The sequence below is a fragment of the Castor canadensis genome, chromosome 14 (assembly GCF_047511655.1).
Source record: "Castor canadensis chromosome 14, mCasCan1.hap1v2, whole genome shotgun sequence".
Classification (NCBI taxonomy): Eukaryota; Metazoa; Chordata; class Mammalia; order Rodentia; family Castoridae; genus Castor; species Castor canadensis.
In genome coordinates, this window is record NC_133399.1 from 26752363 (window position 1) to 26776195 (window position 23833).

The following is a 23833-nucleotide window of genomic DNA, read 5'->3' on the forward strand; positions in this document are numbered from 1 at the left end:
TGCTGACCTTGAAGCTGACACTAGGACACTGAGTATGACATGGCCAGGCTTACACTGATTACTATGTCCGCCACAACACAACCAGGATTGACCAGTGATGCCCACAGAACTGACACTAGCAGAAGCGGGATACTGATGGCAGCCCAGGTCACCATTCAGTATGACACTGACCACAGCATGATGGGAACCCTGAGATCCCTATTGATGCAGCAGAAATAGCCATGACGGTGCATTGAATGTATTGGCTCAGACCCAGTCTGAAAAACAAGCCCATGCCAGATAGTTGGACCTAGGGGATTCCATGTTGGAATTAGTCACAGAGGCACTGGGTAGTGATGAGCACAGGGGAGGAGAATCAAGTCCAGAGTAGCAAGCTGCCATCTTTCCATGGGCTGAACAGACAAAAAGAAGTAGTTATCAGAGTCCCAGCCACCTGGCAGGAGTTGCACCACAGTGGGGGATGAATTAGTGAGGCTGTGACCTCAGAGAAGACACAACAGCCACAGCTAGAGACACCCAAAGTGGAGAGAGAGGCAGTGCCTTCCTTCCCGCCTCTAGTCTCCTTCCAGCCTCCCATTGGCTGAACCCAGCCAGAAGCAAGAGATCTGGGAAATGTAGTTTTCAGTGGGCAAGGGCTCCTGGGAAATGTAGTTTACAGTGGCACCTCCCCTGACTCAGAAGGGAGAAGAGAAGACAGTTGAAGAGTGGACTGGAGGGCACATGGGCCACAGCCCAACCACAAACACAGGTCATTGGTTGGCCACAGCAGTGACCATCTGCTGGACAAGATTCCAGAGTCCTGAAATACAAACCTTACAGTGTCCAATCTTAGTCTTTTCATATTTGACCAACCTGTACATCTACCCTACCCCAACTGGGTAGACCGGCAAAAGGAGGACTTTGGGAAAGGGAGGTAGAAAAAGAATAGCTGAGATTCTGTCTTGGGACCAGATTTCATGGCCAGTGTCCTCAATCGCTCTATGTGACATTCCACTCTGGGGACTGAGTGCTGGCCAGATGCAATCTGTGTTGGTAAGCCACAGATGTCTCACAACGATGGGAGATGTGGGGAGGAAACAGGTGTTTTAACAGACGGAAACCTCTTTGGCTAAGGTCACATGGTGAAGTAGTGACAGAGCCAGGGGTGTTGGACCCTGAGTTCTTCCTCTTTGCTTTTGCAAAGACATCAATAACGTGTTATCTGCCTGGCGCACAACAGAGTCTGAAAATGCTAGCTGTCTTCACCCCCCGTATTTTATGGCTGATTTTTCTGTAATCTGACATATTCCACCCCCCCCAAAAAAAGCCATTGAGGGGCTGTAGGAAGACAAGTGACTAGAGAAACTGATGGGTGGAGGGTGAGAGGCAGAGAAAGGCTGCCCATCCTCCCAAAAGAAGGCAGGCAGGACAAGGACGCCCTTCATATGCAAATATTTCGCGTGGGGGCGGTGTTAATATTTTGATTCCCTCCGGATCTGGTCTGTCATCTTGGGCCATTGAAACAGGAGCGAGGCGGGACTGTCCCAGGTGTGGCGGGGGAGGGGAGGCTTCCAGCGCGGAGAACCGTGGGAAATGAGCGCCCAGGGATAGTGAACTGTTGGAGGCCAGGTCCCCCCACCTGGTCACCTCTCTTGTCTCCACGTCGCTCTCTCCTACTCGCTGATTTTTGCTTTTCCCTCCCAGTCTCCATCTGTGCCCCACCTCCCCTTGTCCTGGCATTGACCCCATCCCCAACTTCCACTTTCACAGGCCCTGCCTCAGTTTCCCTGTTGGCTGTTGAGTCATTTAAAAAGAGGGGGCGCTCAGAATTTCTTTCTTGTTTTTGGCTACAGGGCCTTCCTCCTATTCCTCAGTTCCCCACTGGTGCCCTCTCCCACCTCCACCTTCACCGTGGGAAACACCCTAGGAGGGTGAAATTGACGAGCACGTGACCGCGCCTCTCCCCCATCTCCATGGCCAGTCCCCCCCAATGTCCTGGGGTGTGTGTGTAGAGGGGAAGCTGTGGGGTGTGCGTCCCCGGCTCCCCTTGCCCGTGCCCATCCCCCCTCTCCCCCGCCCCTAGACCCCGCCGACGAGCTGGGGGCGGGGCGGGGGGGCGGAGCCCGCAACAAAGACCCGGCGCGAGCGAGGGGCGGGGGCAGGGGCGGGGCGGGATCCCGGCGGCGGCGGGCGAGGCGGGGGAGGCGGGGGAGGCGGGGGCGGTGCGTGAGGGTCGCCCCGGCCCTGGCGGGCGGGGTCGCTCCTGGTCCCCGCGCCGAGGCGCCGCGAGGGCGGGCGGGGGACGGCAGGCCGGGCAGGGGGCGCGTCATGTGGCCGCTCACGGTCCCGCCGCCAACGCCGCTGCTGCTGCTGCTGCTCTGCCCAGGCCTCGCCGGACAGGTAGGGCCCGGCGGGCAGGTGCGGGCGCGGGGGGTCCTGGAGGGGAAGGGGGCTGCTGGATGGGAGGGGTGCTCCGAGGCTTCCCGGGGAAAACGAGATTTGGGGCTCCACGAGCCTCCTGCATCCCCCCCAGAGCTGCAGGGTGGCTGGGGACGAGGGGCGGGGGTCGCAGCAGGGGGGAGGAGCTGGGACATCATCCTGATTGGGGGGGCGTCAGGAGTAGCCTAAAGCTGGGATCATTTGGGTGTGGGGGGACACACAGCAGGATCCCTCCTTGCTTTGGGGTTCTTAACCCCTCAGGTGAGCAGAGCCCACACCCTGCCATCTCAGCTCCTGGGGGAGGAAACTTCAGGGGGCTTTGGGGTGTCGCTTACCTGTCACTTCTCCATCATGGCTCAGGTGCTTGGTTTCTGAAGGCTCTCCCCCTCCCCCCGTCGCCTGCACCCCCAGAGTAGGAAAAGGGGCGGGGCTCACGTGTGAGTGACTGACAGGGACGTGTGTGAGGTGCTGCGGGAGCGTGGGGGTGCAGGGTAACCCGTGGACGTGTATGTCTTTGTGTCGCGGCTGGGTGTGACCAAGGCGAGTTTGTGTGTGTGGCCGTGCAAGTGTTTGCCAACTGTGAGTGAGTTGGGGTGTGATCGGGTGAGGGTGTTTGTACGTGCGGAAGATTCTGTGTGTGACTGTGGGTGGCAGTGACCGGAAGGCTGCTGTGACTGCAAGGCTGCTGTGACTGCCAGGCTTGTAAGCCTACGACGGGAGTTGTGTGTCTGTGTGTGGCTTGATGGTGTGACAGCCAGTGAGGACTGTGCTCATCCCAGGGGGATCTTGTGCAGTCATAGCTGTGTCAAGGACCGTGTGCGACAGTGTCCAAATGCTTTGGTGTTGTAGGAAACGTGCACGGCCAGGTAGGTTACCGGGTGACAGTCCTTAGTGACTATGTGCCATTCTGTGCCTTTGAGTAAACCACTCTAAAAAGGAAATGTGAAGGTCGAGGGTTTGCGTGTGCAGGTGTGAGCCTCCATGCACGTGTTTGTGTGGCCTCTGCACACTCCACGGAAGCAGCTGTCTCCCTATAGCACCCCACCTCTTGGGCTGGCAAATGTGGAGCTATTGAGAAACCTCCTTCCTCCTCCATCTTGGGGGTGGACCTCCCCTCTCCTCTCTCCATCTCGCAGATCTGTAAGGACTTAGAGAGAAGCTGGTATTAAAAAAAAAGTCCTAATTATAAAAGCAAACATTCATGAAGGACTTATTTGCGAGGCGCTCTGCCCAGCACACAGCACTAGTGAAAGCGTTTCCTCTTAGGGTTCTTTTGGTTGGTGGGTGTCATCGTTCCTTTCGTTTTAGAGATGGGGAAACTGAGGCAAGGAAAAGTTAAGTCACTCGCTGAAGGCCAGACAACTTAGGACTGGCCTGAGATAGGATTGAACACAGACAGTTTGGCTACTGAACCTATGAGTTTACTGCTTGTTAAATAATCCATTCCGTGAGTGTGGACACCACCTGTATAGATGTCACTAGGTGGGTTTTTGAAGTAGAAATTCAGGGGGAAAAAAAAAAAGCATCTGGGAGGCTTTGCTTTCCTGAGCAGGACAGGAGAGGAATCAGATTGTGCCCACTCCCCGTGGGGACAGAGGGATGAGTTAGATTCATGAGTTAGGAGGAATGGAGTTAGATTCTAGATAGAAAGATGTCCACAAGGAGAGGTTGTGGGGTCCCCTGCCTCTTGTTTCCCTCTCAATTGCCCAGCGCCTGGCTTCAGGCTGCAAAGAGACACACAAAAGAGAGAGAGACAAGAGACCAAAAGAGATTCACCCTTGAGAAATTACTGGGGGGAAAATGAGCCAGGAATGAAGGTGAATTTGATTTCTAGCATCCTTGGACCCAGTCCTCTCCCCAGAGTTTGATGGGAGAGAAGCAAGTCCTCCACACCTCAGGACTGAGAGGGAGGTGTTTGGGGGCGGGGCTAAACGCAGATGGGGCGGGACTGAGAATGGGTAATGATGGTTGGGGCGGGGCCAATGGAATCCTGTCCCGGGTTGCAGTGTCTCCAGGCGGCCACCAGGGGGCACTACGTGAGATACAATGGTCTCACCCTGGCTAAACCCATCCAGCCTGGCACCCCAGGAAAAGGAAGGGAAGGTTCTGCAGAAAGGACGCTCTGCCCTTTTCCGCTCCAGGCATCGCTTTCCAGTCCCTAATAGGCTGTGGGCTGCCCCATTTGTCCTACTTGGAAATTATTTACTCATCTTTCCGGAGAAGCCCACAGAGGTGAGACCACAAAGGAACTTGTGGTTTGTGGGCAGGAGTTTGGATTTGATTGGGAAGACAGAAGGTAGGACCTGTCCAAGACATCTTCCATCCACCCCGGGTTTTGGGATTCTGTTCTGTCAGTGACCTGGAGCTACCAGAGGGCCTGACAGCTCCCAGCCCCTCACCCCCCATCTTCCCTATGGGCAACATGCCCTCTTTCTGGCCCCTGGGAAGTCCTCCCTGAAATCTAGCTTTATCTTTAGCCCTGCCTGGATTTGGGATCAGCTCTTTCCTAGGGCTGGTCATAGTTTGAATCCTATGCCCCAGGGCCTTTGTACTTTGTCCTCTTCTTAGGACACTGTTCCCCCAGAAACAGTTTTTCAAGTCCCCTCTCTTTCTGCTTAAATATCACCTCTTGGGAGAAGCTTGCCTGACCATTAAAATAGTCCCCATTTTGCCACTCTCTAAGCTCTTCCTGTGTTCGTTTTCTTCATCTCCTTTGTCATTCCCTGTCCAGGACTTACCTATTCATTGGTCATCCGTCTTCCCACTACAACAGCAGCTCATCTCTCTGGTGCCTAGTACAGAGGTGGGAACACAGGAGGTGCTCAGAAAATATGGGTTTTTTTTTTTCCCTTTTGGTTTAGTTTTTTGGCAGCACTGGAGCTTGAACTCAGGGCTTAATGCTTGCTAGGCAGGCACTCTACCACTTGAGCCACTGCACCAGCTATTTTTTGTGTTGGGCATTTTTGAGATAAGAGTCCAAGAACTATTTGCCCTGCCTGGCTTTGAACTGCGATCCTCCTGATCTCTGCTTCCTGAGTGGCTAGGATTACAAATGTAAGCCACAGGGCCTTGCTCAGCAAACATCTGTTGAATGAATCAATGGATGCATGGGTCCCTTGCATACACACAGTCTTTTTCTCAAATCATGAGGTTCTTGTATAGTAGCCCCCTCTTGTCTAAGGGGGATATGTTCCAAGATCCCCAGCAGATACCTGAACCATCAGAAAATGCCAAATCTTATATAACTGAAATGGCCACTGAGTAACTAGCAGGTGGGCAGGATATGCAGTGTGGATACACTGGCAAAGGGATGTCTAAGAGTGGTGTGCAAATTTAACACTTTTGAATTGCTTATTTCTGGAACTTTCCACTGATATTTTCTGATTGTGATTGACCTCAGGTAAGTGAAACTGCAGAAAGCAAGGCTACAGATAAGGGAGTGCCAAGGGACACTGGTTCCTGGATCAGAGGCATCAAAAAAACACCCCATGTTGGGTTGGGAGTGTGGCTCAGTGGCACAGTGCTTGCCTAGCATGTGCAGGGCCTCGGTTTGATCCCCAGCACCTCAAAAAAAAAAAAAAAAAAAAAAGAAACCCCAACTTATTTACCTATGCCTAAAATCCCACTACAGGGCACTGTTACTTAGGGTTAAGATACTGTTCCTCCCAGAATCTTCTAGAATGTGTAAATGTCTCAGGTGGACAGAGGTAAATGGAAATCTTAAAAGACTCCAAGACAAAGTGTAGGGAAGAGCCTGGTTGGAGCTGGGCCCACAATTAAGGAGCTGGGGCGACACCTAGTGGTAGAGTGATGTTTGTGCAGGAGGTGTGGGTGTGGGTGTGGGTGTGGGAGAGATTCCAAGCCAAGATAAGTTAAATGAGGCATGCCCTCCTGAACAGAATTTTCAGGGGATGCCAAAAACACTAACCAAGATAGGTGTTTTATTGAAATATTTTAAGAAAGTCAAAATTAATGCCAAAAATCGACAAAATGTTAAATTTTTAAATACAAATGGGGTCTAAGTCTGTCCCCCCACAACTTTTGTCACTTTAATCCTGGCCCCACATGAGTGTGTCTGTAGTGCCCCTGTATGTATATTCAGAGACTGTGGACAGCTGTCCTTGGTGTCCACAAGACCTCCCATGGACACCAAGATCTACCCATGTCAAAGTCCCTCACTTTTTGTGCACACCCTCCAGATAGACTGTCAGTCATCTCCAGGTGACTTAGAATACTTGATACAATGTAGATGCTATGGAAATAGTTGTTACAGTGTGTTGTCCAAAACAATGATAAGAAAAGGAGTGTATAGGTACTCAGGGCAGATTCAAATTTTTAAAAAATATTTTCTCTTCATGGTTGTTGAATCTGCAGTGCCAATCCCAGAGACATGGAGGGTGGGCTGTACCAGGCATTTGCCCAGCTGAGCACAGAAACTTGTGTATACCATAGTTGTACGTGTGGCTGTGTGTATATAGTGACCCCATGTCCCTGTGTGTTGACCGTGTGGCTGGGTGTGTATTTCTTTTTCTTTTTCCATGTAGAGATTGAATTCAGGGCCTCACACATGAGCCTTGCCCTCAGTCCCCTTGATTTTAGTTTGTTTTTTGTGTAGAGTCTTGTGCTAACTTTTTGTCCAGGCTGCCCTCAAACCTTGATCCTCCCAAGTAGCTGGGATTACAGGCATGCACCACGACCAACCCTCCTTTAAAAAAAAAAGGTTTGTTTATTTGTTTGTTTGCAGTACTGAGGTTTAAACCCAGGGTCTTGCAAAATGCTTCACCACAAGCATTGCAATGTCACAACAGTCTATCTGATAACTGAAATAGCCACTGAGTAACTAGCAGGCCGGTAGTTTATACAGTATGGATACACTGGACACAGGGATGATTCATGTTCCAGGAAGGACAGGGCAGGACAGGGTAAGATTTCTTAACACACTAAAAATGGTATGCAATTTAAAATTTATGACTGACTGACTTGTAAAATTTCCCATTGAATTTTTCTACAATACCACTGGCCTCAGATAATTGAAACTGTAAGTGTTCTACTGCTGAGCTACACCCCCAATCCCTGTTGTTGGTTTTTTGTTTTTGTTTTTTGGGTTTTTTTGTTTTTGTTTTTTTTGATGAGACGGGGGTTTGAACTCAGAGCATCACGCTTGCAAGGCAGGCACTCTGTCACTTGAGCCACACCTCCAGTCCATTTTGGTCTGGTTATTTTTGAGATAGAATCTCACAAACTATTTGTCCAGGCTGATCTTGAACCGTGATCCTCCTGATTTTAGCCTCCTGGGTAGCTGGGATTACAGGTGTGAGCCACCACACATGGCCCCCTATTGTATTTCTTTATGAGGTCAGTGGCTCGTGTGGGTGATGACTTTGTTTCTGTAGAACTCAGTATCAGTACCCAGGAGACAATAGCTTTCTATTTTCACTTCTTCGTGCCTTATTTGTGCTGCCGAAGGATGAGGTGGAAGATTAAACTCTGGGAGATTTTGCACGTAAGTGTAGGGAGTGAAGCAGTGACATGTCTTCCCCTCCAGGATGGAAGCCCAGGCCGTCTCACAACTTCGTCTATCCATAGCTCAGACCAAACCTAGGAGAAGCCAGCAGAGGGCAGGGAGCGGTCTGAATGGATTCCAGGAGGTCTGTGTGCAAAAGTGTATTCACACAACTCCCAGGAAGCCCAGCCGCCTCCCAGTGGCTGTGCACGCGTGCTTCGCACGTAGTTCTAATAATCCTGGGCCACCAGTGTGGAAATCCTGCTTGCGCACAAGTTATGGTGTCCCCATAACTATGGCATAGTCAGTTGAGGCCATTGAATGAATAGCAAATAGTTCCTCATTTTTTTTATAGAGACCTGAAAGAAGCTGTTTATTTTGAGTCTACAAAATAAATTATTTGCATCCATTGCCTATTACGCTTTCTCAAACTTTTCTGTGTGCATTTTTCTGTTTAACCACAAACCCTTCCAACTGTGTTTTGCTTTCTTATGTGTGGGTACATTGTGGCCTTTACAAAGGTTCTTACAATGTATCAAATATATCAAATTGGAATTCACCCCCTCCACTGCTCTGCTTTATCTCCCCCAATTCCTGGAAGAGTTTCAGCAGGTATCATTTTTGCATCTACATACATGTGTTCACAGAATTTAAACCGTCCTCATCCTCCTACCCCCTTCCCAGTCACCTTCCCCCTCCCACTGGTGCCAACCCGCCCCCTCTCCCCCAGGCAGGACCTATTCCGCCTCCTGTTCTCTGATTTTATAGAAGAAAAAAAGATAAAAAGAAAAACATGATGTTTTGCTAGTTTGAGATAAAGATTCTTGAATTCTCCTTGGACAGGCTGTATTTAATTTGGAGCTTCCTCCACCAAAGTTAGGACCCCACCAGTGCAGAACACATTTGAAACCACTGGCAGAGAGTATTTATAAATATAGGTGGGACATTTGTCACTTTCAAAGCATTTTTGCATCCATTGTTGCCTTGTCTCTTCAAGGTAATCAGGTGCCTCTGTATATGGTTTATTCCATGTAGAGATAGGTATGAGTCACACAGAAATGCTTTTCTTGCCCCAAATTACAAACCAGTCAATAGGAAAGCCAAAGTTTCAGGTCTTCTGGCTTCTTTTAAAAAAATTTTTTTTCTTTTATTCATATGTGCATACAATGTTTGGGTCATTTCTCCCCCCTTCCTAAATTTTTTTTAATTTTTTTATTCATTTATTCATATGTGCATACATTATTTGGGTCATTTCTCCCCCCTGCCCCTGCTCCCCCCTGCCCCCTCTCCTCCCCCTCTTGCTTCCAGGCAGAACCTGTTCTGCCCTTATCTCTAATTTTGTTGAAGAAACGACCTAAGCATAATAAGAAAGACAAAGCATTTTGCTAGTTGAGATAAGGATAGCTATACAGAGAGATTCCTAGCATTGCTTCCGTGCACAAGTGTATTACAACCCGAATTTATTCATCTCTGCCTGACCTCTTCACTACTTCCCGGTCACCTTCCCATAGTGACCTCTGTCATTTTAAGGTTACTGTATTAGCTCCTCTGCAGAGGGCACATCAAACACTTTTCAAGTTTTAGGTTCCCTACCTTTCCCCATTCCTCCTGTATGTGTTCTTTGGTGGTACTGGGGTTTGAACTCAGAGCCTTGTGCTGAGGTAAGCGGTGCACTTTTGCTTGGCTGTCCTAGAATCATGATCCTCCTAACTTTATCTCCTGAGTAGCTGGGATTACAGGTATGTAAATAGCTTTTCATCTTTTAGACCAGGAGAGAATTCCAGCAATTCCCAACAAAAATACATGCAAGTCCATCATGAACCAGGTTTCTTTCTATTCTTTATTTCTCTAGTAATTCCTGTGAAAAAGACACCAAGTGAGTTGGTTTGAATATGGTGAGATGTGACACACCTTTGTCTTTTGATTTTCACTTACTTTGGGCAGTTCCACGATTTGAACACAGCACCACAATTTCAGGCCTTGTCCCCTACACATCTTTCTGTAGAGCGGATGACAGTTCACAAGTTGAGATAGATACAGCAGGCACGTGGTACAGTGCACAAAATGTCAAGAATCAGTGGAAGCCAGGCATAGTGGTTCATGCCTATAATTCCAGCTACTTGGGATTAATGCCAGGCAAAAGTTCAAACCTTTCTCTGGAAAAACAAACTAAAAATGAAACAGCCCGGGTGAGTGGCTCAAAGTGGTAGAGCACCTGCCTAGCAAGTGTGAGGCCCTGAGTTCAAAGCCCAGTACTGCCAAAAAAAATTACAGGTAAAATACACACAGTATAAAATTTATCATCTGTTTGGGGTTTTTTTGGTGGGACTGGGGTTTGAACTCAGGGTTTCATGCTTGCGAAGCAGGTGCTCTACCGCTTGAGCCACACCTCCAGTCCATTTTGCTCTGGTTATTTTGGAGATGGGGTTTTGAGAACTATTTGCCTGGGCTGGACTTGAACTACAACCCTCCTGATCTCAGCCTCCCAAGTAGCTAGGATTACAGGCAATAGCACCAGCACCCGGCTTCTTCCTTTCTAAGGCTGAATGGCATTGCACTGCTGCCCACTTGTCTGTCGTGGCCATGACTTTCTCCCACTTCTTGGCTGTCATGAATAATGGTGCTGGGAATCACTGGTGCACAGAGATCTTGAGAGTTTGCCTTCAATTCTTTTGTGCCCATACCCTGGAAAGGAGTTGCTGCAGCCTATGGAAATTCCATGTTTATAATTTTTTGAGGGCCCCCAGACTTTTTCCCACAGCCAGTGCACCATTGTACATCTCCACAGCCTTCCTAACACTAACTCTGTCTGAAAGCCGCCTGCCACATTTTATTTCTTAATTAATAGAAAACTTTGTTTTATCTGTACTTCTTTTCTCTTTCTGTTTTTTTTCTATGTTTTCTTTCTCTCTCTCTCTTTCTTTTCACTGAAGCTGATTCAAATGGTAGGAATTTCTTCCTAGTAAGTATGAAGCCCTAAGTTCAAACCCCAATACTGCCAAAAAAACCCTTTCTTTCTTTCCTTCCTTCCTTCCTTCTTTCTTTCTTCCTTCTCCCTTCCTTCTTTCTTTTTTCCTTTCTTCCCCCTTTCTTTCTTTCTGTTCTTTCCTTTTCTTTTTCTTTCCCAGAGCTTGTACTCAGAGCCTTTCACATGCTAGGCAAAGGCTCTATCACTGAGCTACATCCCTAGCCGTTCCATGCATTTCCTTTTAAAAACTCATATAACCTGGGGGTGGCAGTGCACACCTGTAATCCCAGCATTTTGGAGGCAAGGAAGGAGGATTGAGAGTTGGAGACCAGCCTGGGCGACATAGCAAGACCCCGTCTCAACACAACAACAACAACAAAACCCCTACACACAAGGGCACACATGGCTTCATATTGAACTCACAGCCAACAGCCTAACTGGCGCCTGAGGGAGCCTTGTCCAACATCCAACAGGTGTTCCCCCAAGGCGCACTGGCGCGTCCTTCCTTGCACTTAAGAACACCTGGTAGAATCTGAGTGCTCCGTGTGTGGGCGGAGTCATTAGCAAGAAGCACAGAAATGCAGACAACTCCACAGCAAACAGACTAAAACATGCGCTCATGCATGCAAGGGCTGGGGCTGGGGCTCAAGTGGTAGAGCCCTTGCCTAGCAAGTGCAAGGCCCTGAGTTCAAATCCAAGTAATGCCAAAATATATGTGTGTATACATGTACACACACACACTCACACATACACACACACACTCCGCGCGTAAAACAGGAGGTGGAGCGTCACCCTGCTCGACCTCAGCTCACTCAACACTTTGCTCCTCTGCACGTGGCCATGAATGACCACAAAAGCCCCAATAAGTTGGCCTCAGAGGTATAAATAAACTGTACAGTGCAGGCAAATTTGCCAATGTGGAATCCGCGGATAACGAGGCCCAGTGATGCAGGCCTAGGACAGGGACTGCCGGGCCACAGGAGAGATGGTGGTGAGGTCTTGCGAAACCGGGACTCCTCTGAAAAGCGGACCGATTCCCCCTTCCGCCAGTAGGGGGCGAGCGTTGCACTGCTCCACACCCTCGCCAACGCCTGACGTTTTCCCTCCCTCCCTCCCTTCCTTCTGGACTGGGGTTTGAACTCGGGGCTTCGCACTTGCAATGGAGGTCTCTACTGCTTGAGCCACATCTCCAGTCCATTTTGCTCTGGTTACTTTTGAGATGGAGTCTCGCCAACTACTTGCCTGGGCTGGCCTCAAACCTTGACCCTCTGGATCTCAGCCTTTCAGGTGGCCAGGATTACAGAAGTGATCCTGGCACCCACCTTCTTTCTTTTGACAGGGTTTTCAATGTAGCCCAGGCTGGTCTCAAACTCGAGATTCTCCCGAATGCTGGGTTTAGGGGTGTGAGCTGCCACATCCAGTTTAGGCTGTCTTCTTTTTCCTTACTGCTTTGTAGGGAGATGTGTGTGTGTGCCCAGAATTTATATAAACACACACATACATGTATGTAACTATAAAATCAGAACACGAGGGGTTTGTGTGTGTGTGATACCGGGGTTTGAACTCATAGGTGCTGTACCAGTTGAGTTCATTTACCTTTATTCTTTAGGTTATTTTTCAGATAGTCTCATGCTTTTTACTCAGGCTGGTCTCAGATCCTAATCCTCCTACCTACGCCTCCCTCATAGCTGGGATGACAGATATACACCACCACACTCAGCTTGTCTATGGAGATGGGGTCTTTAACCCCAGTCCTCCTAATCTCCACCTCCCAGGTAGCTGGGATTACAAGCATGAGCCACCTCACCTGGCAGAATATGAGTTCTTACTCTGTGGCTTGCTTTTTCATTGCCTTTTTTTATGGTTTCCAATTTTATTTATTTTTATTTTTTATTTATTCATATGTGCATACATTGTTTGGGCCATTTCTCCCCCCTGCCCCCCCACCCCCTCCCCTGCCACCTCTCTCCATGCCCCTCTTCTAGGCAGAACTTGTTCTGCCCTCTTCTCCAATTTTGTTAAAGATAAGACATAAGCAATAATGTTTCTTTTCATTAAAAGAATTTCTTAATTTTCCTGTAGTTCAAATCATATTTTTTATCTTCATAGTTCATATTTATTAGCCTCCTGTTTTAGAAATCTTTGCTAACCCCAAAGTAATGATGCTATTCTATATTTTCATTATTTTTGATTTTTCACATTTGGCTTGATTTTCACAAATGATGTGAGGTAGGGATCCACTTTCATTCTTTCCCACTATGAATTGGTACAAATAAATCAGCCCAGTGTAGACTCTGGAGTTTAATCCTGGGTGCCTCTGAGGAAGTTTCTTAGCATCTCTGTGCCTCTGTTTCCTCAGCTTAAAAAAATAGGAAGGCCAGGAGAACATTATTCTGAGTGAGGTTAGCCTGGCCCAAAAGACCAAAAATCGTATGTTCTCCCTCATATGTGGACATTAGATCAAGGGCAAACACAACAATGGGATTGGACTTTGAGCACATGATAAAAGCGAGAGCACACAAGGAAGGGGTGAGGATAGGTAAGACAGCTAAAAAATTAGCTAGCATTTGTTGCCCTTAACGCGGAGAAACTAAAGCAGATACCTTAAAAGCAACTGAGGCCAATAGGAAAAGGGGACCAGGAACTAGAGAAAAGGTTAGATCAAAAGAATCAACATAGAAGGTAACACACATGCACAGGAAATCAATGTGAGTCAACTCCCTGTATAGCTATCCTTATCTCAACCAGCAAAAACCCTTGTTCCTTCCTATTATGGCTTATATGCTCTCTACAACAAAATTAGAAATAAGGCAAAATAGTTTCTGCCAGGTATTGAGGGGGTGGGGGGGAGTGGGGTGCGGAGTGGATGGTAAGGGAGGGGGTGGGGGCAGGGGGAAAATGACCCAAGCCTTGTATGCACATATGAATAAAATAAAAATTGAAAAAAAAGATATGATAACCAAATGCAAAAAAAAAAAATGGGAAGGCCAGATGTGGGGCTCATGCGTGTAATCCTAACTACACAGGAGGTGGAGATGGAGAAGATCTCAGTCCAAGGCCAGCCTGGGCAAAAAGTTAGTAAGACCCCATCTCAGTCAGTAATCCACGCATGGTGGTGTGTGCCTGTGGTCTCAGCTATGCAGGAGGTGTAGGTAGGAGGAACATGATCCAGGCTGGCATGGGCAAAAATGCAAGACTCTAACTGAAAAATAACTAAAAGCAAAAAGGGCTGGTGGAGTAGCTCAAGTGGTAGAGCGTCTGCCTAGCAAGAGTGAGGTCTTGAGTTCAAACCCCAGAACTGACAAAAAAACAAAAACAAAAACAAAGGAGGAAGGGATTATATAATCCTCTGTACAGCAAAGGAGGATTGTGAGAGTTCAGTGAGCTGTCACATGAACTGAAGTGCATATGGCACCTAGTACATGACAAGTTCCCAGTCACCTTAGCAATTATTGATGCTGTTCTGACAGTTGTGAATATTTTCCTCCTGGGAGATTTCTTCTAAGAGCTCCTCAGCCCGGTGCTCAGAGAGATAGTGATGAGGAAGAAGGGACACTTGCTTGAGCTATTTCTGTATCAAGATGAACTGGTGACAGGAGGGAGGACAGAGAAGGAAGAGTCTAAGGGGCATAAGATTTCGGACTGTGAGTGCGTCGGGGCCAAGACCTTGGTGAAGAAGCATTCTTAAACTGTCACTGGTGGCTCACGCCTGTAATCCCAACTACTTGGGAGGCTGAGATTGGGAGGATTGCAATTTGAGGCCAGCTTGGGCAAAGAGTTAGTGAGACTCCATCTCCAAAATAACCAGAGTGAAGCAGACTGGAGGTGTGACTCAAGCGGTAGCATGCCTGCTTTGCAAGTGTGAAGCCCTGATTTCAAAGCCCAGTCCTACAGAAGAAGAAGGAAGAAGAAGAAGCACCCTTAATGTATAAGGAGTCACTTACTCTCCTGTTAGTACAAGGACAGGGCACACTTGCTAGACAGGTGCTCTACCACTTGAGCCACCCCTCCAGCCGCTTTGCTTTGGTTATTTTGGAGACAGAGTGTCACGTTTATTCCCGGGCTAGCCTAGACTTCAATCTTCCTATCTGTGCTTCCATATAGCTAGGATGATAAACATACACCACCGTACCCAGCTTTCATTAAATGATATGGGGGCTTGCTAACTTTCTGCCTCAAACTGTGATCCTCCCCATCTTTGCCTCCAAGTAGCTGTGATTATAAGTGTGCACCACCATGCCCAGCTCAGTGACTTCATAAACTTGATAATTAGTGCAGCCATTCGGTCTTAGGACATTCCCATCACGACCCCGATGGCTGCCTGGTACCTATTTGAATTCCTTCCCCACGATGGATCTCAGTTCCAGGCAATCACTAATCTACTCTGTCTCTATTGATTTGCCTTTTTCAGGACATTTTGTATAAATGGAATCATAAAATCTGTGGTCTTTTCTGTCTGCCTTCTTTTACTAAGCAAAATATTTTTGAGCTTCATCCACATTGCAGCAAATATCAATAATTCTTTCCCTTTTATGGCTAAAAGAGTTCCATTGTATTGGTGGAGCACAGTTTGTTTGTTCCTTCGCCAGGCAGCAGACATTTGGTTTCATTCATTATGAACCCCACTGTCATGAATATTTACGACGGTGCCTTTCTGTGGACATATGCCTTTATTTCTCCTGGGTAGCTGGAATGGTTGGGTCTTATGGAAGGTCTTTCTGTTAAATTTGTAAAGAAATTGCGAAGTTGTTTCTCAAAGTGGTTGCCACGTTTTATATTCCTTGCAGTAATGTCTGGAATTCCGGCTTTTCCCACAGTCACCAATACTTGATAGGTCTGGCTTCCTGGTTGATGCCAGTTCTAGTTGGTGTTTACTAGTCCTGGGAGACACACAGGTGGAAATGTTAAGAAGCAGGTGGATTTTGTGTCTGAGCTCCAGGCGGGGATAGAGCTGTAGGTAATGCATCCCATTAGCCGGTCGGTCAGAAATCACTTCTTGGGGCTGGGGTGCAGCTCAGTGGTCTCGCTTGCATAGCATGTGTGTGGCAGTGGGTTTGGAAAGAAAGGGGGAGGGAGGAAGGAGGGGAGGGGAGAGGAAAGGAGGAAGAAGGAAGGGTCAGAGGAACGTGTAAAACTGAAAAGCACAGAGAGATAGAGATGGCTCACCGTCAGCACAAGTTTATTCAGGAGAAGAAACCTGTGAAGGGGGTCCCAGAAAGAGAGCTACAGCCCCCTGCCACTTACAGACTGGGGGTTTGTAGGAGAGGAGGGACCTGGTAAGGGGTGAGGGAATTTTTTTCCATTGTGACTTGTTCATTGTCCGTTGCTAAGGGTAGTCAAGGAAGTGGGTCTTGAGTTCTGGCACAGGTGCTGGGAAACCAGAGTTTCCCTTGGGAGCCCATCTCTACTGCAGTCAAATAACTCTAGGGTCAAGCAGAGTGTAAGGTGGCTTAGGTGATGTCAAGTTGAGACCTACAAAAGGAAGAAGGAAGGAAAGAAGGGAGGGAAGGAAGGAGGGAGGAAAGAAGGAAGGAGGGAGGGATGGAGGGACAGAGGAAGGAAGGAAGGAAAGAAGGGAGGGCGGGAGGAGGAAAGAAAGGAAGGAGGAAGGAAGGAGGGAAGGAGGGAGGGAGGGAGGTTGGAAAGTTGTTCGTTGTTCTATGTCCTGAAGATGCAGCTGTGAAAAACACATACCTATAGGTGACAATCTGTGGGGCTGAGAGTCTAGCGAATAGACCATAGACAAAAGTACACACGATGATAATGTTAATGAATGAAGAACAGTAAGCGCAGAAACTGGAAGAGCTCCAATCGCAAATGAGATGCTTGTTCAGATAAGGTGTATTTGGGGCGCGCTGGGGCTCAGTGTTGGACCACGTGCTTATCGTGAGCAAGATGCTGGGATCCATCCCCTGCACCACAAAAAACAGAAAGAAAAACGTGAAAATGGTGGCTCTGTCACTCAGGATTCCGTCAGGGAAACAAGCACTTTAGGTGTTTCAGCGAGAGAGAATTTAATACAGGGAAATGGTTACATGGGAGATGGTTAACGGGGTGATCAGGGAATCTAGCAACAAGCCATTTCAGAAAGTCGCTGAAGGACAGAGCAAAGGGTGGTGTGACAAGGAGGGGGCTCTTGTGTGGGAGCTGGGTCTGTGGAGAGAAAACGCTATCAGAACCCCCCCAACATCCTCCATAAAAAAAAGGAGAGATATCCTGGCTTCTCCTGCCCCACTGTCCCATCTCCCTCCAGGGCCTCCCATTGGATGAACCTGACCTGAATCCAGTGCGCAAAGAGCCCTGGGAAATGTAGTTTTCTGGAGAAGGGCAAGGCATGACTCTGCTCCACACCGTGACAGAGCAGAGACAAAGAAGAGGATCAAACATGTGGGCATCTGTTTTGAGTAGCAGCAACAGCAAGTGCAAAGGTCCTGAGGCAGGGAGTGTGTCAGATGGAACCAAGACCTTGGGTGTGGGTGTGATGATCAGAGCACAGTGTGCAGAATGAGAGGGCAGGGGCAGGACAGAGTCCTGGGAGGGAGACACGGACATTTAGGGAGTGGTGGTGTAGCTGGAGAGGTGGAGGGAGAACTAGGAAATGGTGTGTCTGAAATCAGTGAGAGTGGCTTATGCCTGTAATCCTAGCTACTCAGGAGGCAGAGATCAGGAGGATCTCAGTTCCAAGCCAGCCAGGGAAGATAGTTCACAAGACCCTATCTCAAAAAAAAACCATCACAAAAAAGGCTCCAGGTGTAAGCCCTGAGTTCAAGCCCCAGAACCGCCACAAAAAAAAAAAAAAAAAAAAAAGGAGGGCGATTGGAAGGTTTGGAAGGTTATCGATGTCTTTGGTCTGAAGAGTTTTGGAGGGGCAGAGGAGGTGGGGGGTACATTTAGGAACTTATCGAGAATGAGTGTCACTGGATTTCATATTGTCTAAGCCAGGCTGCTGGGAGCCAAGTGACTCTGGGCTCTGAAATCAGATAGACCTGGGTTCAAATCCAGGACTCCCAATTCCCTGCTGGGCCACCCTAAGTGGGTCCCCAATCTTCTCAGAGCCCAGTTTCCTTATGTGAAGGGTATACCCTCCTATACTTTTCTTGGGAGGTAGCACAAGTGCTAGCAAGCTCATTTCCAACCCCTTCAGTGCTCATAAACGGAAGCTTTAGTACAAGTAAGCAAGGACCCAGCTTGGTGTTTTTCCTGTCATTTATCAGTTGCAAATCATAATAGCAATGTCAGCTCCTATTTATGAAAAATGTACTATGTCCCAGAAACTGCAAAGTGCTTTACAAATGCTATCCTCCTCCACTTCCCCCTGGCTCACTAGGTTCCAACAGCTCTGGCTTCCTTCCTGTCCCTTGAGTCTGCCTGCCCCAGGGCCTTTGCACTTGCCATTGCCGTTGTTTAGAGCTCTTCCTCTGGGTATCCAAACGGCTTCCTCCCTCCCCTTGGCAATCCTATTTGAGGTGTACTTTCGCACACTTTCAGAATCCTGATAATCCTATTTGTATTTCTATTTTCTTCCCTTATTTATTTATTTATTTATTTGTCTGCGGTATAGAACATTAAAGCTTCCGGCTCAGGCTGGCATTTTTCTCTGAGAGTCAGTGTCTGGGATGCTCAGTAAGTCACTTTAAGCTCCCCAAACCTTTTACAAGGTTTAAAATCACCAATCCTCAGAACCTCCCACTTTGCAGATGAGAAACTGAGGCACACAGGGGAGGTCACTGCTGCAGGTCACCTGTGGGCACACCTTGGCTTTCTCCTCTGTGATCAAGCTTAGAAAAAGACAGTCCAAGACCCCCCCAGTGTCCACCCCCAGGTTGGCTGCTGCTCCCCTTGAGAGCAAAGGCCTGAGTCATCGCCGCCTCCAGACGGCGGCGGCCGCGGGCCGAGGGCGACGGCGGCGGCCGCGGGAGGTGACGCGGGGACGCCAGGAGGGGGCGTGAGCGCCGGCAAAACAGAGGAAATTAAACCCGCCTGGCGCGTGGGGAGGGGGGGAGAGAGCATGGATGGAGGGGTGAGGACTCTGCGCTCCACGGTCCCCCAGGGGACAAGCCCCGGAGCCCGAGCCCAGGGACTGGAGGGAGGTCCCAAGTGTGCAAGTTCCCCGCCCACACCCCCGCCCCAAGTTCAAGTTCTAAGTCAAGCCCCACCTGGGACTCGCTGCGCCCTGGTCCCGCGCTTCCCTCGCCGCCCTTGGATGCGGAGAGGAATCTGCTCGCTGCCCAAGTGACCCCCATCAGTCACCGCACCCCGCGTCTAGTGGCTCGGGATCACGCCTCTCAGGGCTCCCCTAGTCCCATTCCATCCAGTGAGGGACCCCAGAGGAGACTTGGTACCACTTGGTACCGGGGAAGCCCCTTCCCCGATGAAAACGAGATCTGGGGCTGCCCGATTCCTGGGAGCGCACTAGAGTCTCGCCCACCCCCACGCCCCCTTGTGGGTTTTAGGGCGCCAGTGTCCCAGCCATAGCAGGTGGGTGAGGACTGACTGGCGCCCTCCACCCCATGTTGGGTGGGGGGACTACGATGGGCCAGCTGTCCTCCCAGCTGCAGGACGCCCCCCCCCCCGGCTCCTTTTAAACGCGGGGGTTTCCAAGAGGGGCGGTGCGCCGAGGGTGGCCCGGGGATACCACCGGGGTGGGGGGACGGGATCGCCGCTGGGGGGCGGGGCTGGGGATGCCGCGGTGGGGGGCGGGGGACGTCGCTAGAGGTGGGGGGGGTCCCTACCACCTTGGGGCAGCCCGGGAGAATGGGGGGGGACGGTGAGGCTGCGGGAGACCGGGTGGGGGTAGCCTGGGCGCCCCCCGCCCCCCGCCGGGCTCGGGGCGGGAGCCGTGACGTCACGCGGCTGGAAGTGCCCGGCGCGGAGGCGGGGGTGGGGTGCGGGGTGGTGGGGGGGGAACCGGCGCTTTATAAGCGGAGCCCGCGAGGCGCGCCGAGCCGCAGCCGCGTCCCCGAGCCCCCCGGCCCCCGGCCCCGGCCCCCAGCACGCGCTCGCGCCCCTCGGGGCGGCTGGGTGGCGAGGGCTACCGCGCGCCTGGCTGGCTGGTGGCGGGGCGGGACGAGGGGTGCGCGGCGGGCAGCCGCGGGGCATGAGGCGGGGGCGCGATGTCGGTGCCGCTGCTCAAGATCGGGGCCGTGCTGAGCACCATGGCCATGGTCACCAACTGGATGTCGCAGACGCTGCCCTCGCTCGTAGGGCTCAACGGCACCGTGTCCCGCGCGGGCGCCTCCGAGAAAATCGTGAGTGGCCCCGGGGGGCGCTCCCGGGGGGGGGGGCGTGGTGCCCGCGCCACCGCCACTGTCGCCTCTGTCGCCGCCGCAGCCCTCCCCCCCACTCCTGTGTCCCCATAGTGCCAAGCGATGCGGGCCGGGGGTGTGCGCCCTCCCCCGGGGGGGTGCGCCCTCTTGGGGCTCGGGAGCTGGAGGGAGACCCGGGGACGCCCCCCTCCACGCCACCTCCACGCGGCACAGCGTTGTTCTTCTTCTTATTAGTAGTAGTAATGATTATTATTAATATTGGTGAGTGGTGTCCGGGTGCCAACCAAGGCTCGCTCCAGCCCCGGGCGGAGGCGGCAAGGGCTGCGGAATTGAGCCGCGTCCGGGCTGAGTGGGGCGCAGTGGGAGGGTGAGATTCGGGGCCTGGGAGGGGACCCTGCCTCTGCATGAGGGTTGCCTGGGAGTCTCCGGGGGTCTCCACCTTCAGGGACTCTGCCTGGTTTGTGTCTAAGCGGCTTTGAATAGTTACACATTCTCTCTCCTCTCTCTCTCTCTCTCCCCCCCCCCACCCCCGTGTCTCTATGTCTCTCTTTCCTTTACTCTTTCTCTGGGTCTCTCTTGATTTCTGTCCTTACCTATCTCTGTCCATCCCTGTCTCGCTGTCTCTGACTTTGCATCTCTCTTTGCCTGTCTCTCTTTTTCTGTTCCTGCACACCCCACCCCCCAAGCATCTCCCTCCCGATTACCTGTCTCACCAAGTGCAGAGTATTTATCCCCTTAAGTCACCCACCTGGGAGACACACAGGGCTCTGGCTGAGCAGAAGCTGATGCTGCCTCCAGCAGCTCCAGGACTGTCCCCTCCCCTCCCCCTCTGTTGCTTCTCCCTCCACAGAGCTTTGGTTGGGGTGGGAGTAAAAGGGGACACTTTGTCTGGTTAATAATGGTGGCTCCATTGTCCTGAGGAGAGAGGAGGGGTCTTCCCCCATTACAAACTCCCTCAGCCCATCCCCTCCCACCCTTTGCCCCTCTGGGAACCCCCTCATAGTCCTCAGTTTGCAAGACTCCTCTCAACACAACGTGGGACTCCCTTGCTTCTGCACAACATTATCCCAACTTCTCCAATCCTTTATCTAGCACCCCATCACCATCACAACACTTCTTTTTCTTCCAAGGCATGCAGGCAAGTGTTGGGGGGTGGGAGAGACACCATTCACTGTACCCAGACTTTGGCCAGCCCCTGGGGTCAGGTGTTACTGCGCTTGACACACAAGTGAGATGTCAGTCCAGATTCTCAGACTTGAAACCAATATATGAGGTGTTGTCTCTCACATCAAGTGACATTGCGTGGGTACACCCTGGTGTGTGTATTTATGCATGTGTTTGGGTGAGTGGGTGGGGGGTGGAGTGGGGGCTGTGTCACAGCATTGCTGACGCGAGGATCCAACTGCGTTTTCCCATGTGTGAGACTAGTCCCAGAATGACTAGTGGGAGTGTCTCCGAGTGAGTGCGTTTGGGTGTAGATGTGTTGAGTGTGTGTCTGCAGTTGTGTAACTGTGGGTTCACTTGTGTCAGGCGATCACATGTGCGTAGAGTTTGTATACATGGGTGTGACACAGCCTCTTGCTGTTGCTACCAGAGGGGAAGGGAGAGATGGAGTCATTGAACTCAGAAGCCAAATCCCCCCACCTAAGTGTGAGACTGTGGCCATGCATGGGGGAGTTGTGCGTAAGTGTGTGTCTAAATGCTAAAATGCCAGCGTCCAGTGTCTCTGGGCCTGTGTGCATAAGCATGTACGAGCCTGTCTCTGAATTATCATTTTGTGTGTGCAACTATTTTTGTATGCATATAAGTGTGGACATGTATGACTGTGTGTGTTTGGGTGTGCAAATATATATGAATGTGTTTGCCTACTTTGTATGCATGTGGGTTTCCTGTGTATTAGATGTTTTCTGTAAGTGTGTGTGTGTGTGTGTGTGTGTGTGTGTGTGTGTGTGTCCACACAAGACCTGGTTCTCTGGCCCCTCTGTAGCTAACAGCACCTGATCCAATGCTTTCATGAAAACGCTCGCTGAAAGCTAATGGCTCTCCCTTTCCCTCCCTCAGCCTTGCTATGCCTTGCCAAAAGGGCTCTGTGAAGGGAGATGCTGAAGGACTCTGGGTTTGGACTGGGAGGGGCCTGTGATATGAGGGTGCTCAAGAGAGGGTCTTGGGATCTGAGAAACTAGATTTTCCCCCACCTTGCTCTATGACTGTGGGCCGGTAACTGCACCACTATGAGCTGCTGTTTCTCATCTGTCAGGTGGGAATAATTCCTACGTCACAGAACTCTTGTAGGTAACAGAGACCCTTCCATTCATCCACCCATCCATTCATCCTTCTATCTGTCCATCATCCTCCCACACATCCACCCACCCATCCATCTATCCATCCACCATCCATCCACCCATCTGTCCATCCCTCTCCACCTACCCACCTACCCATACATACTTTCATCCACTCAGTCCATCATCCACCCATACATCCATCCACCTATTATCCACCCACCCATCCACTCACCCATCTATCCATCCCTCCGTCCTTCCATGCATCCACCCTCCATACATCCATTCATCTGTCTACACATCCATCTGTCCACCCATCCATGAATCCATCAATGCATCCACCTATCCATCCATCTGTCCACCCACTCATCCATCCACCTACCTATCCATCCATCCCATCCATCCACCCACCCATCTCTTTACACCCATCTTTCCATCCATCCATCTACTCATCATCCTTTCTTTATTCCATCTGTCCATCCATCTTTACATCCATCCACCCATTCATTCATCTTGACATCCATCCCTTCATCTTTCCATCCAACTTTTTGTCCACCTCTCCACCCATCTATCTCTCCATCCATCCGTTATTCATGATTCATCTATCTTTCTTCCTTTAATGGATCTATCCATCCATCCATCCATCCATCCATCCATCCATTCATCCATACTTCTACCTTTGCATTCCCCAATTCCCCCATCCAACCATCATGCATTCGTCCTTCCATCATCCATTTCTCTATCTCTCCATCTGTCCATCCATCCATCTCCCCATTTTATTTATTCAGCATCACTACCCAGTACCTCTTCTGTGCGTACATGTGCATTTGAAAACTCCCAGCTCATGGCCTTTCATACCGAAGCTCAGTTTGCGATAGGATTTTGAGTCACATATATGTGGGTTGAATTCTGACCTGCAGCTTGCTATTATTGACCTGTTAGTCAATTTCCTTGTCAGTCAGGAAGAAGTCAGAGTCTCCCTTAGAGTAGAAAATCTGTGAAGAGACTGGAGGTGTGGCTCGGTGGGATTGCACTTGCCGAGCGTGCGTGGCCCTGAGTTCCATCCGAAGCACTGCCAGAACAAACAGAAATCCATGAGGAATCTGTTACTCACTACTGAGTGCTATAGCCTGGTGCATAGTAGGCTCACCATAAATATTTGACAAATGACTGAATCTACAATCCACCATCATAAGGAGTCTTGGATTCTACCTTCAAGTGGAGATAAAGGCTGGGCACACAGTAGGTATTCAGAAAGGAGGGGATGTGTTATTTGCCATTATAGCCAAGCTCATAGTAGGTCTGGAGTGAATACTTAAGTGTCTACATCAATTTCACTTCCTAAGGATTGGGGAGAGCAAGTGGAAGCGCCCAAACACCTAGTAGGTATTTGATAAGG

General features: G+C 50.1%; 1 protein-coding gene across 3 annotated transcripts in view; it reads left to right on the top strand.

The window, feature by feature from the left end:
- The first annotated feature begins 2229 nt into the window (after positions 1 to 2229).
- Positions 2230 to 23833, top strand: part of Olfm2 (olfactomedin 2) — a 67188-nt gene continuing 45584 nt past the window's right edge. The window contains exon 1 of one of the 3 annotated variants that reach the window (XM_074054110.1): positions 2230 to 2379. In XM_074054110.1, the coding sequence (XP_073910211.1) occupies positions 2308 to 2379 (72 nt within the window). In that variant the 5' untranslated portion in view covers positions 2230 to 2307. Of the gene's footprint in view, positions 2380 to 19894; positions 20138 to 23833 lie in introns of those variants that run through there. The other 2 variants (XM_074054111.1, XM_020165772.2) reach the window with 2 other exon arrangements.